Source organism: Cynocephalus volans, chromosome 9 (assembly GCF_027409185.1).
Source record: "Cynocephalus volans isolate mCynVol1 chromosome 9, mCynVol1.pri, whole genome shotgun sequence".
NCBI lineage: Eukaryota > Metazoa > Chordata > Mammalia > Dermoptera > Cynocephalidae > Cynocephalus > Cynocephalus volans.
Genome location: NC_084468.1, coordinates 76,251,602 through 76,265,554, shown reverse-complemented (window position 1 = coordinate 76,265,554; position 13,953 = coordinate 76,251,602). Strand labels below are relative to the sequence as shown.

The window sequence follows — 13,953 nt, the reverse complement described above, 5'->3', positions numbered from 1 at the left end:
TCATGAATGCCATTTTTATTCTACTAGTGGGTTTTGATTTTTCTTGTGTTTTTATGGCAGTGGTAGCTATTTTTCAGGAACCAAACCCAGTACTCCCTTCAGGATTTCTTGTAAGGGTGGTCGTGTGGTAGTGAACTCCCGCAGTTTTTGTTTGTCTGAGAAATATACTATTTGCCCTTCATTTTGGAAGGATAGCCTTGCAGGGTAGAGTATTCTTGGCTGACAATCTCTGTCTTTTAGTATTTTGAATATATCATCCCATTCCTTTCTGGCTTGTAGGGTTTGTGATGAAAAGTCTGATGTTAGCCTGATTGGGTCTCCCTTATAGGTGATTTAACGCTTCTCTCTTGCAGCTTTTAAGATTCTCTTTTTGTCTCTGAGTTTTGCCAATTTGACTATAACATGTCTTGGAGAAGGCCTTTTTGGGTTGAATACGTTTGGAGGTCATTGAGATTCCTGGATCTGAAGATCTGTGATTTTTCCTATACCTGGGAAATTTTCTGCCACTATTTTGTTGAATATGTTTTCAATGCAATCTCCGTTTTCCTCCCCTTCTGGAATACCCATGACTCGGATATTTGAGCACTTAACGTTGTCTGATATCTCTCTCAGATTTTCTTCAATGTCTTTGATTCTTTTTTTTTTTTTTTTTTTGTCAGCTTGTATTATTTCAAACAGCCCATCTTCAAGTTCAGAGGTTCTCTCTTCAACTTTGACAAGCCTGCTGGTTAAACTCTCCGTTGTGTTTTTTATTTTGCTGAATAATTTCTTCAGTTCAGCAAGTTCTGCTACATTTTTTTTCAGGACATTGATTTCCTTGTACATTTCCTCTTTCAGGTCCTGTATACTTTTCCTCATTTCATCATGATGTCTAGCTGAGTTTTCTTGTATCTCATTCAGTTTCCTTAGAATTATCACTCAAAATTCCTTGTCAGTCATTTCAAGGGCTTCTTGTTCCTTAGGATCTAGAGTTTCAGATTTATTAACTTTTGGTAGTGTACTTTCTTGATTTTTTGTATTTCTGGTATCTTTTTTTTGATGTTTATTTATTGTGGCAGGGGTTTTCACAGTCCACCCATTTGAGACTATTGATTGACTAAGATGTTGCTGTGGTTGCCAATTTGGTATGGCTACCTCCGTGACTGCTCAGTTGGCCTCTAGTGCCTTGTGTGTGTGGTTGCCTCGGGTCTTGGGCCTCTCCGGGGAGCCACCTCTCTGGTCAGCTTGGACTCTGCTGGGCTACTGGATCACAGGGCGATACCGTAGGGTGTGTGGTCTCTGCTGAGCTTCCACTTCCCATGCAAGACTTCTCCCTGTTCCATGCGCTCTGGCCCGGGCTGTTGGATCATGCAGTGGCAACCCCACAGGGTGTGTGGTTTCTGTCGAGTCTCCGCCTCCCTAGCCGACGTCTCCCAACTCTGTGTGCACTGGGCTGGGCTGGGACATGTCTTCTGCAACCCTCGTCTATCAGCTGGGCCTTCAAGACCCTGCTCGGCACCACCTCACCCAGGAAGTCTACCAGGTTTCTGGTAGGCGCAGACGACCGGTCGCTCTGGGTGCCTTTGTAGCACTGTGTAGATCTTTCTCAGGACTTATCACCTTCCTCCTGGTATCGCGGTTATTTGTGTACTTGTCTTATCTCCCACACCAGAGCGTGAGCTCCTCGGGGGAGGAGACCACCGCACACGGTTCACCTTTGAATCCCCCTGGCGCGGACCGAGTCCGGTGCCCGCCCGCAGTCAGCTCTCCAGCAGGTTCAAGTGAACTTGGGAACTCTCTGACCACACTATTTCTAACCAGAAATCGGTTAGGCGTTTTTCCGAACTGGTGGCCTCAGAGATGGTATCTGCCTCCCGGTAAGATGAAGTTTACCGGGGACCGGAGCCCAGGGTGCGGTGGAGTGACAGTCGGCCCAGCCCATACTTCCTTGCCCTCCCAACGCTGGCCGGGGACGCCCCACGCCACCGGCCGCGCCAGAGAACTGCAGAGGGACTGGGAGGGGAAGCCGGCCCGCAGGCCCCAGGAAGCCCTGCACCGGGGCAAGCAAGTGGGAAGGCTCAGTGAGGAGCCAAGCCGGGCGAGGAGGACAGGCTTGGCCGAGCCGGGCCGGAGCTGCCACCACCTGAGAAAATGGAGGCAGCCCCGGGGCCGGTGTGTGGCCCGGTGGGGCAGGCGGAAGCCGGGCATGCGTCTGCCCCCTGAGCAGGGCCGGGCTGGGCGTCACTCACAGGGCTGTGCCAGGTCGGGCAGCTCCCTCTCTGCTTCTGCTTTGTCGCCGTCCCTGTTCTAGGCCGCCGCCGCCTCAGGCTGCTCAGTCGGTCCCGCGGCGCGGCTCGGGCGCTCCCAGGAATCTTCTTTTATGCTGGCCTGAAACCTTGAATCCTGAATAGGGCAGCTGGCCGCCTTCAGCGCGGCCCCGGCCTCCAGGATCCTGGCTGCATGAACAGCAGCCCCGGCGCTGTGTTCCCTGTTTAGAGACTCGCTTTTGCAGCTAAGAAACAGTTCTTTTCCTGCTCCATACTTCAAAGCTGTTGCCTGTAAATGAGGCAGCCTCTCCTGCCAAGGGCAAAGTGGCGGTCAGCCCCCACGACTGGCCACCAGCAGCGGTCCTCCCTTAAGAGACGGCAAGAGGAAGGTCCACAAGTTTCCCGGCTGCCTAAGGCCCAGTCGAAAAATTAAACTATATTTGAAAGCAGTACATTTTCTGAAATGAAAATGCTCTATATAAAGAGCAGCCACATATTATAGAGTTTTAAGGTTTGATGACATTCCATTAGAGTTGTTTCTAAGTAATGATATACAACACTTTCTACCCATGTGCTAAAAAAAATAAATAAATAAAGCCTACTACCTTCCACAATCTATCTGTGAAACTTGGCCATCGATTCCTTCCATGAGTTGTGGACCTTTCTTCTCAGCAGTGAGGCTGTGTCCCAGCTGTCCAAAGCTATTGTCCCCAAATGTGAACACTCTCCCGCCCTGTTTAAAAAAGGAGAAATCAAATTAATTTCAGGTTAAAACACTAACTAAATACTTACAGATTAAGTATCATAAGAGAATTAATAATATGAGAGCACTTTGTGAACTATAAGCTCTATATAAATAGGAGGCGTTCTTTATTATTTCTACTGGTGAATGTAGAGTTAACATATAAAACAGGAAAAATCATTGGCATTCCCTTAAACAGTAGGCACCTTGAAGATGTATTGTATGGCATGGTGATTGTAGTTAATAATAATGTGTAACATACTTGAAAATGCTAAGAGAATAAATCATGAAGATTCTCACCACACACACAAAAAGATAACTATGTGAGGTGACACATCTGTTCATTAGCTTGATTGTGGTAATCATTTCACAATGTATACATGTAACAAAACATCATATTGTATACCATAAATAATACAATTTTTGTCAATTATACCACAATGAAGCTGGGGGAAAACAGAGCTAGCCCCTTAATAAATATTTGTTGAATTAACAAATGAATAAATAGACAAATAACTGGTTCAAGAGTAACACCAACATTTAAATATAGAGCTGCTTTATTTAATTTGAGCATTTTCCTGAAAATACTTAATTTTCAAAAAATTCTTTTATGATTAAGAAAAACTCTAAAAAATTTTAAAAGGCTTGCCAGTTAGCTCAGTTGGTTAGAGTGCAGTGTTATAACACCAGGGTCACAGGTTCAGATCTCCATATGGCCAGCTGCCAAAAAAAAAAAAAAAAAAAAGGCAAGCAAAAAAACAGTTCTAGCTTTTCCTTGCCAACTAAGAATAATACTCATGTAATCTGAACAATTGAGAGTTTCCTAATTTAAGACATGATTTCTAAAATAAACAATAAAAATCATCTGGGGTATATAGTTTTTAAATAAACACTTCAGTCACACAAACAATTTTGAAGTCTATTCCTTATGGCTATGGAAAGACTCCATCCATTGGAATACATTATATGGCCAGGACAAGAAGGGGAGGAAAACATTCAGGAAGCTAAGTCATAATTGGGCTGAGCAAGAAATAGAACAAAGTATGTTCTAGTCCGTAAAGTGGGTTATTGAAAACTGTGAAAATTACTTTATTGCTTCAATAACAGTTTTTCTCTGTAGAACTACATTGTCAATAATTGCTAAAAAGATTAGCTCCTATATTAATTTAATTTAGTTGGTACCTAAAAATATTTCCTAAGGCTGAATTTAGCTTTCATTATAGGACCTTGAAAAACACATTATTTATATTTTGTTCACTTCTCCTCTTTAGATATTTGTACATTGAATGGATATATCTAGATAGTCATAAATATCTTCTGCTATAGTCTAAATGTTTGTGTCCCGCCACAATTCATATGTTGAAATTCTAACCCCCAAAGTTATGGTATTACGAGATGGGCTTTTGGTAGACGATTAGGTCATGAGGGTGGCACCCTCAATAAAGGGATTAGTGCCCTTATAAAGTGGCCCAAGAAGAACCCCTTACATCTTCCACCATGTATGGACACAGCAAAAATACAGTCTTTGAACCAGAAAGTTGGCCCTTATCAAACACTAAATCTGCTGGTGCCTTGATCCTGGCCTTCCCAGCCTCCAGAACTGTGAGAAATAAATTTCTGTCATTTATAAGCCACCCAGTTTATACTATCTTTTTATAGCAGCCCAAATTGACTAAGACATCTTCCTTCAACAATAATCAGTACATGTGCCTTGTTAACATTTCTCTGGGATTTAAAAAAATAACAACACATTTTGGATTACCTGGGTAAGCACTGCAGTGTGCTCATAACCACAGCTGATATAAATCACACCCAAATCCTTCAGTGCACCAACTGAACAAGGCTTGTATTTTTGCACTGTTGAAAGAAAGCAGAATTTCTAGAATATAAGAAATAGATTCAGATTTCATGAGTTTTATAGATACCTGTTTATATTCTATATCTTTTTATATCTTTTATATATTTATTATCTTATAATTCATTAACATAATTTTTAAGTGAAAAGTCAGAAGTATAAAACAGAAGGAAAATCCTACTTTGGAAAAGGAAAAACAACAGTCCTTTAACATTTATTTCTGGAAGCTATTTAATCTTCTGGAATGCCTGAGGCTATTGACTTCTTAGAAAGCTAAGCTTCAAGACCCTCATCCTCAATAATATTGTTGTTATGTTGTATTCATTTGTCAACCTAAAATAACAACAGAGAGAAAGGACCTCCAAAGAAGTTTACTCGGGAATGAATAATAGGGGGATTGCAATCTGGAATATGTGTGCCATGGTGGACCATGGGCATATCTGGGGAGGTTGAGGCAAGGGGAAACTATTAAGGGCAAAAAGAAGTACATGTAGGTTGTTTTGAAACAAAAGTTCATTGGTTATAAGGGCTTATCGCAGGCAGTCACGTGTGTACTGGCTGTTGCTAGGAGAGGATCTTCATAGAAGAGACTGCGATTGCAACAGTGCGGTTTAGTAAGGCTGCTTGCGAGACTGCAGTTAGGACTGGCTGATACTGGAAAGATGTCCTCATAGAAGTTGCCTTAACTTCAAGGTTGGAGATGTGGCAGAATCTTTTATAATAGTTCTTGTTATCAGGCAAATATGCATGAGGACCCTCCCTCCCTTCCTGGCCTTTAACTCCATTTTATTAGGGCTTGACATATGTGACTCCATTTTGTTTCTGACAAGTTTTACACATATCTGTCACACAGTAGGTGCTCTGCAAATATATTATAATAATTAAGATAATAAGAAAACCTACCTCATGCTGAGATGGTTAAATGAAATGAGATGTAAGTGCTCAGCATGGTACTGGCACATAATAGATGCTAAATATATGTTAGCTGAGTGTAAAGAATTGAACACAGTAGGACAGATCATGAAGAAGACTTCTTGGTGAATTTTGTTTTTAGAGAAACTGGTTGTTTAAAGAAGTTTTCTTTTGTCTAGAGGAACTGGTTGCTTCCCCGAATGCTAGCAGTCTCCTAATCCAGTGGTTCACAAACTTTGCTGCACAATAGAATCAACTGTGGGATCTTCAATAACAACTGATGACTGGCTTTCACTCCCAGACATTCTGATTTAATTGATATGGGGTCTGACCTGGGCATAGGGATTTTTAAATGATCCTACAGTAGACAGAATAATGGCCTCACAAAGAATAATGGCTTCCCACTTCCTAATCCCAGAGCCTGTGAATATGTTAGGGGACATGGCAAAGGGGAGTTAAGGAAGCAAATGGAATTAAAGTTGCTAATCAGTTGACCTTAAAGTAGTGAGATTAGCCTAGATTATCCAGGTAGGCCCAGTGGAATCACAAGGGTCCTCTAACTGAGGAAGGAGGAGGCAGAAGAGTCAATGTCAAAGTAAAGTGACTTGAGAAAGCTTAGCCAGCCACTGCTAGCTTTGAAAAGAATGAGGACTATCAGTCAATTAATGTGGGGGCCTCTAGAGGCTGGAAAGGCCAGTGAATGGATTCTCTCCCAGGGCCTCCAGAAAGGAAGGCAGACCTGTTGACACCTTTAGCCCAGTGAGGCCCTATCATACTTCTGGACTCCAGAACTATAAGATAATAAATTTGAGTTGTTTTAAGCTACTAAGTTTGTAGTAATTTGTTACAGCAGCAACAGGAAACTAATATAGCTCTCCAGGTAATTCTAATGTGTCACAAGTTTGGGAACCACTGTTTTAACCTTTTGAGACTGCCTTTTGCCAAGTTGGTCTTCCAAATGGAAAGAAAGAATGATTTACTGTGAGAACAAGACTGTCTACTTACCTGGGATGTCATTTCCACTGAGGGCCAGCTGCCCTGCATTGTTGCTTCCCCAGCCATATGAAGTCCCCAAGAGAGACAGGGCAAAGCTGTGAGCCCCTCCTGCAGCTACCTGAGCCAGAGGGATCCCCTCCAGGGACCTCACCCTCTGTGGGGTGGCTTGGGAGGGGACCATCTTCCCCAGGCCCAGCTGACCTTGACTGTTCTTTCCCCATGAGAACACTTGGCTATCTACAAAAAATAAAGAGAAAGTCAGAAATGCTCATATATCAGAGTACCAAATTTAAGTAGAAACTATCACCCTAATTCTACAAATTTTTTTTCAGCTTTTTGAGGTATATTTGAGAAATAATTACATATATTTAAGGTATACAACATGATGTTTTGATATACATATACATTGTGAAATGATTGCCACGATCAGTTAATAGCATACCCATCACCTCGCACAGTCGCCATTTTTTTGTGGTGAAAATATTAAGATCTACTCTCTTAGCAAATTTCAAGAATATAATGCAGTATTATTAACCATAGTCACATTGTTGTGCATTAGGTCTCCAGAACTTAATCACCTATTTAAATTTTTTTTTATTCTATCATTGTACAATGTGAACTTTTTTGTGTCCCTTTACCAATTTCTCCCTGACTCCTCCTCCCCACAAACAAGACTCTCTTTCAGGGCACACCTAGAAACCCCCAGGTCATTGAAGTGGTGCTTATGCTGGAAATTTGTGGGGCTTTTTGTTTTTGTTTTTGTTTTTGTAGCTGGCCAGTATGGGGATTAATCATCTTATAAGTAAAGTTTGTACCTTCGACCAACATCTCCCCATTTCTTCTACGCCCCAGCCCATGGCAACTACCTCTACTCTGTTTTCTCTGAATTCAACTTTCTTAGATCCTACATATACGTGAGATCATGTGGCACTTGTTTTTCTGTGCCTGGCTTATTTAACTTAGCACATTATCCTCCAGGTCCATCTATGCTGTCGGAAATGGCAGGATTTCCTTCTATTTCTATTCTACTTCTACTTGTATCTAATTCTAAATATCTTTAGAAAAGTAAAACAGGGATAAAGGAGGAAACAGAATTAAAGTATTCTAACTAAAGGCAAGTGGGGTGGTCAAGGTCACCTTCAAAAGTCCCTTCAAACAATGTCGACTCTTCTCCTTCCCAGTTAAGGGCAACTGTGTTCTTTCAGCTGCTCAGGCCAACAATCTTGCTGTCATCCTTTACTCCTCTTTTTTACACGCTTCAACCCAGCAAATCCAAAACTCTACCTTTTAAATCTATCTAGAATCCAAGCATTTCTCACCTTTCCACTGTTACCATTTTAGCCAAGTCACCATCACTTTTGTCCTGGAAAATTACAGTAGTGCCTCACTGATCTCCCACATTCCACCCCTGCTCCCAGCAGTCTGTTCTCCAAAGAGCAGCCAGGGTGATCTTTAAAAATATAGCTCTGATCAGGTCTGGCTGGTTAGCTCACTTGGTTAAAGCCTGGTGCTGATAACCCTAAGGTCCCAGGTTCGGATCCGCATACTCGCTGGCCACCAGAACAAACAAACAAAAAATATATAAATCCAATCAAATGCTTGGGAAGCTTGCTATCTCACTCAATAAAGGCCAGTTCTCACTACATCACCAGCACTCCCCACCACCAACTGATGGACCGCATCCCTCCCTTGCTCACTTCTCTCCAAACCCTTTACTGTTCCTGGAGCACACCATTGAGCATGCCTCTACCTCACGGCCTTTGCCTCAGGATCATTCTTTCATGGTTAGCATCATGTCTCCCTCCCTCCCTTCCTTTTGGTCTCAGCTCACACATCACCTTGTAAGAGGTATCTTTTCTGAATTCCTTATGAAATAGAAGGACCCCGTCCCTCCAACCACATGCTCGCTCTCTGTCCCCTTACCCTGCTTTACTTTTCCTCATACCCCTTATCCTTGTTTTATTGCATAACTATTTACCTATGTATTTATTGGCTTATTTCTCCTGCTTCCTCCTGGAGTACAAGCTCCACAAAAGCAGGGTCCTAGGTTTGTTCCCTGCTACATCCCCTTTGCCAGGAACTTACAGGCACTGAATAAAGCCTTGTTGACTGACTGGAGAGGAAGAAGAACAACAACATTTTATGTTGAACTTGACCAGAGATAGATAATTTACGAGGTCAAAAATCAATCTCTTTGGGCCAGCCCGTGGCTCACTTGGGAGAGTGTGGTGCTGATAACACCAAGGCCACAGGTTCGGATCCTATATAGGGATGGCCGGTTGGCTCACTTGGGAGAGTGTGATGCTGACAACACCAGGTCAAGGGTTAAGATCTCTTTACTGGTCATCTTTTTAAAAAATCAAGCTCTTCTAATGCTTAATTATATGCCTAGAGAAATTATATAGCTAGAGAAGTGCCAACAAATCTCAGAAATTTTTATAAGTTATCTTATCTAACTTCAATTTTTATTTATTTAATTTTACTTTACTTTAGCTAGCTGGCATGAGGATCCGAACCCTTGACCTTGGTGCTTTTATTTTTTACTCTTCTGAAGTTATTTCTACCACTGAAAAGAATTTTTGAGGGCACACTGCAAAATGTCAAACTCTCATGAAGGTCTATTAGCACTCACAGTTCACCATAGCAAATGCATTAAATGCCTCGGCTCTACACAGCCTTTACAGTCCAGATTAATGTAAAGACAAATCAATGTCCCAAGGAAATAATTCACATCATTTCAATAATTAAGAAGAAGGGAAGTGAAGCAGAAGAGGCTAATATTTATTGTAGCCCCACTAGATGCTATGGACTATACAAGGTATACTCCGTACCTTCTCTCACTGAATCTCCGAAACAAACTGTAAGTTACACATCAATATTCTTACACATAAAAAAAATTGAGACTCCACAAAGTTAAATGACTTGCCCAAGATCAAATAGCTAGAAATGGCAGGTATAACGAATCACACGATAACCAGGGGGTATGCCCTGCTCTCATGATCTGTGTGCTGCAGTGATGAAGCACTGAGGGTTGGGACACAAACAAATTTAAGTTCAAATCATACCTCTTCTATTTCTTAGTGTGCAATTTTGGGCAAATTATTTAAAGTCTCTGAGCACAAATTTCCTCTTTTCTGAAATGAGGATATGAATGATATCTAGCTCCTGTGTTTGTCAAGCAATTACGTGGGATAACACACGTAAAGTATTTAACACAATAGCTGGCACATAAAATGTGATAAATGTTGGCTGTCCATTGCCCCTGTGGCACAGTTGCAATGATATATAAGACATCACTTGAGGAACACACAAATGTTACACGTCCCTTCAAGGGGATCAGGATATGCCACCCCAAAATATGCTACTTTGGCATAAAGATTATTTTGATCTGAAGGCAATTGAGAATCAACAGATGGAGTAAGAGTTTTCTGCGCTCCTCTTACCCACCTAAAAGCAGGGTATAAATTTCTGTTTATAAAGGTGTCTCTACTTTCCATATCAGGAAGACAGAAAGTTGGCACTGAGATGAGTCTGCATAAACAAATCTTACTAAACTAACCCTATCTTCCATTAGAATCTCCCATATATTTCCTAGTCACTTTCCCACAATTTGTCATCCCTTAAAGACCAAATTCCCTTTCCTTTGTTAAAATGGTATATAAGGCCCCAAGTCTAACCACTCCTTTTTTTTTTTTATCAAAATGTAATTGATTATATTTATTTGTGGGGTACAGAGTTGATTATCAATGCTTATGTACAACATGTGATAATCAAACCAGGATAATTAACATATTCAGCATTACAAAACATAATAACTCTTGGTGTCCATTAGCCAGTTTCTTGCTAACCCCCCTGCCCCTTCCCCTCTAACCACTTCTTTTAGTTTTGCTTCTTTTCTGTGAACTCCAGTACACAAAAATACTCATCAAAATTGGGTGACTTTCCTCTGTTTACCTGTCTTCTACTCATTTAATTCACAGACCCCCAGACAATAAATGTAAGAGGGTAGAGGAAAAGTTCCTCCTCCCTGACACTCTTCACTGAGAAATGTAAATTGAGAAAAGACAAAGGATGGGGAGCATTAGCAGAAAAAATGCAGAGTCATGCTTTTGACCTTTTGACTTTTCTTTCTTTGATCTAAGGAAAGAAGGCAAATAGGCTGTTGTCTGGGTTTGCCAATGTGTAGCACTGGGCTACAGATAAATCCACTAAGTCTTGAGGGAGTTGGCCAGTCAGGCCATATGAACAGAGATAGCCCTTTATGGCAATCATATATGAATGAGGCACTATTTAGAGTATAATAAGAACAAAGAAATGTGAAAAAAATATGAACAACATATTTTACAAAATCTGGAGAGTTAAAAACTACTATACACACTAAAATGAACCCCAATGCACTAAAAATCAATAGTTATTCAGAAAATTACTTCCTAATGACACTCAGAGATCTGAAAAGTGTTTCTTACCTTTTGATAATGCCAGGGAGTGGTAATGTCCACAGGAAACTTGTATTATTTTTATCCCAGTCAGACTTTTTATTTTCCTATAATAAAAATGACAAAATCTATCAATTTAGGATGAGTTGCCAAGCAGACTAGAGATTTTTAAAAGTATCCCAGATAGTGAATCTGGTCTGAGAAAACAATTTTATTTTCTTGTATTTCTGTAGTACCTTTATTCCAAAACCCTCAAACTGTTTTTTTTTTTAACACAACGTAAACACATACAAGGTACAAGACAGAATCCAAAATAGTATATAACGCAAAAGTAATTTTTATTAACTTTAATGCATTATATAATGTACCAATTTTATTCTATACATATTGGACTAAAAGAAAAATAAATTCCTTCATACATATATAGTGTAGGGCTTTAGAATGTCTAAAACACCAACCTCTTCATCTCTAATTTAAGGCCTGTGAGATAAAGAAACCATTAGGTTTAATCATACAAAACTGCCATTTTTGTGGATCAAAACAGGTAACTATCAGCAGTTTCATATGGTTGAACCCATGGAACTCAAAGAAGTCAAATAGGTGTTAAGTTGTAGAACTAGACTCAAGTCCTGATTTTTTTCATTCCAAGTTCAATGTTCATTCCCACAGGCCACAGTGATCTCTCATACAACTTAATGATGAGAGGAGGTAACAAGAGGTAACTTCCTAGTATGCTCTTGATAATTCCCTAAGTATGTAATTCATGAGTGCACAATTCAGAATTGACTGCTTCTCATGTCACTTGTCCTGGGAAGTTGTTTGTGAGGAAATGTCATATTTTCCCTTATTTTATTAAGTAAAATATTAGGACCTAGCAGCTTATGACAAGCTAAAAGTTTATGTTGGGAGAAAAACTTTTCTTCTTCCAACTTGGGTTCAGTGCTTAGGGGCCTGCAAATTAACTGATGATAGACAGATTAACAGGAGAAAAAATAAGGTTTATTTACACATGTGCTGCTATTGAAGAACAGCCATAAGAAAGGTTTATATATATATCAACTTAATAAAAGAGAGGTTTTAGGGCTTCAACGAGAGAGTATGGAAGGTTCTATTGGGCTTCTTGATGGCAGTGGTAACGGGCAGTCTGTCCTCATGGCAGCTGAATTTGCAGGAAACTTCTGCTGAGAGGGGTTAATAGCAACTGTATTTTCAGGAGACTATGCTTTAGTCAGATAAAGGAAGCTCAGATAAGACTTCTTTCTGCATCGTCTGTATCTCAAATGTTTTAATTTTAAATAATCTTTAAGACTGGCTGGTTAGCTCAATTGGATAGAGTACAGCCTTATAACACCAAGGTCAAAGGTTCAGGTCCCCATATTGGCCAGCCACAAAAAATAAATAAATAAAATAATCTTTATACCTATCCTGGAGGTCTGAGTGGGTCATCACAATTACATTCCAATAGATAAGATTAAAATTGTTCGTTTCCTTTATGGGACTCTAACTAAATAATAATTGGTGTTACAAGTTTTTTCCATCCTTCTTCCCTCACTACACCATAATCCTTGAGGTTAGGGACTGTGTTTGTCATAGCCATTTTGTATCCTGGCATCTTGCATGGTGCCTGGCACATGGTACTCAAAAATATGGAATGAACGAAGGACTGAATTGAAATACTTACTGAGGTGTAAAATTTATTTCCTTAAAATTTCCAATCCCCAGCTGCCCTTCAGAACCAGCTCCCCATGCGAAGACCCTTCCACTGTGGCAGACAGCCAGAGAGTGCTCCTTCCCACAGCTCACGAGGTCAACCCGTAGAGTTTCCAATGCCTCAATTGGTTCTTTGGGAACAAAGATAAAACAAAACCATCCACAAGATTATCAATTTAACAAGTTTAAGATAGGACTTTCCTTCAAAAAGAAGAGCCACCCACACTTCTTGTCTCCTCCAATGGTCTTCTAAATCAAAGCCTAAACTCCACACTAAACATCTGAAGGAAACAAGCTCAATATGTGTTACACTGTCTTTACAGGAATACAGCTGTGTTAAAATAATTTACTGGGAGACCATTAGGCTGAGATGGCTCCAGAACCTTGAATTCCTACATAAGCAAAACAAAACCCAACTCTGTGAATGGTCATAGCCTAGGAAGAGGAAATTTAAGATTAACCAGTCAGAAACTACCATCTAATCTCTATCTAGAGATTTTCCAATCAGAAAATGCCAACTAACCTCTAACTAGCGATTTTCTGTTTTAACCAATCAAATATTTTCTTCATCTTGCTTCCTGTAACACCTTATAAAAGGAGCATTCCCTTGCACACCCTCAGTGGAGCCCAATTGCTTGAGGTCTGGTGCTGCCCGATTCATGAACTGAAGAATGATCAAATAAATTCTTTAAAATGTTAATGTGCCTACATTTATCTTTTAACAGCTGCTGTTTAAAAAGGTGGGCATCATGGAGGTAGGGACCCTCTAAGGGACTAAGATACTTGACCAAATGGTTCTTTATGATGGTAGTAGCAAAACCTCACAAAATAAAGGAACCCAGAGAGAAGATGGAATCTCCTCCACTCTACTATTCTGTCTTACCAACCCTGAACATCAAGGGCAGTGAGTCTTTCCTCAGGAGGAAATCAGGGGGAGCCTGCCTCATGAGTGTGAGAGGCAGATGCTGAATCCTCTTACAATGAAAAATGAAGAATGCACCCCTGTGGAGCTTCTAAATATGCCCACGAATGAAAAGCTAACTACATTTCATCACA

At 40.5% G+C, this 13,953-nt stretch overlaps 1 protein-coding gene across 2 annotated transcripts in view; it reads right to left on the bottom strand.

The window, feature by feature from the left end:
• Positions 1 to 13,953, bottom strand: part of HERC6 (HECT and RLD domain containing E3 ubiquitin protein ligase family member 6) — a 58,584-nt gene that overhangs the window by 42,445 nt on the left and 2,186 nt on the right. For both annotated transcript variants that reach the window (XM_063108611.1, XM_063108612.1), the window contains exons 2-6: positions 12,869 to 13,028; positions 11,218 to 11,294; positions 6,761 to 6,988; positions 4,751 to 4,845; positions 2,852 to 2,979 (exon numbers count right to left, since the gene is read on the bottom strand). In XM_063108611.1, coding sequence (XP_062964681.1) covers positions 2,852 to 2,979; positions 4,751 to 4,845; positions 6,761 to 6,988; positions 11,218 to 11,294; positions 12,869 to 13,028 — 688 coding nt within the window. The remainder of the gene's footprint in view (positions 1 to 2,851; positions 2,980 to 4,750; positions 4,846 to 6,760; positions 6,989 to 11,217; positions 11,295 to 12,868; positions 13,029 to 13,953) is intronic.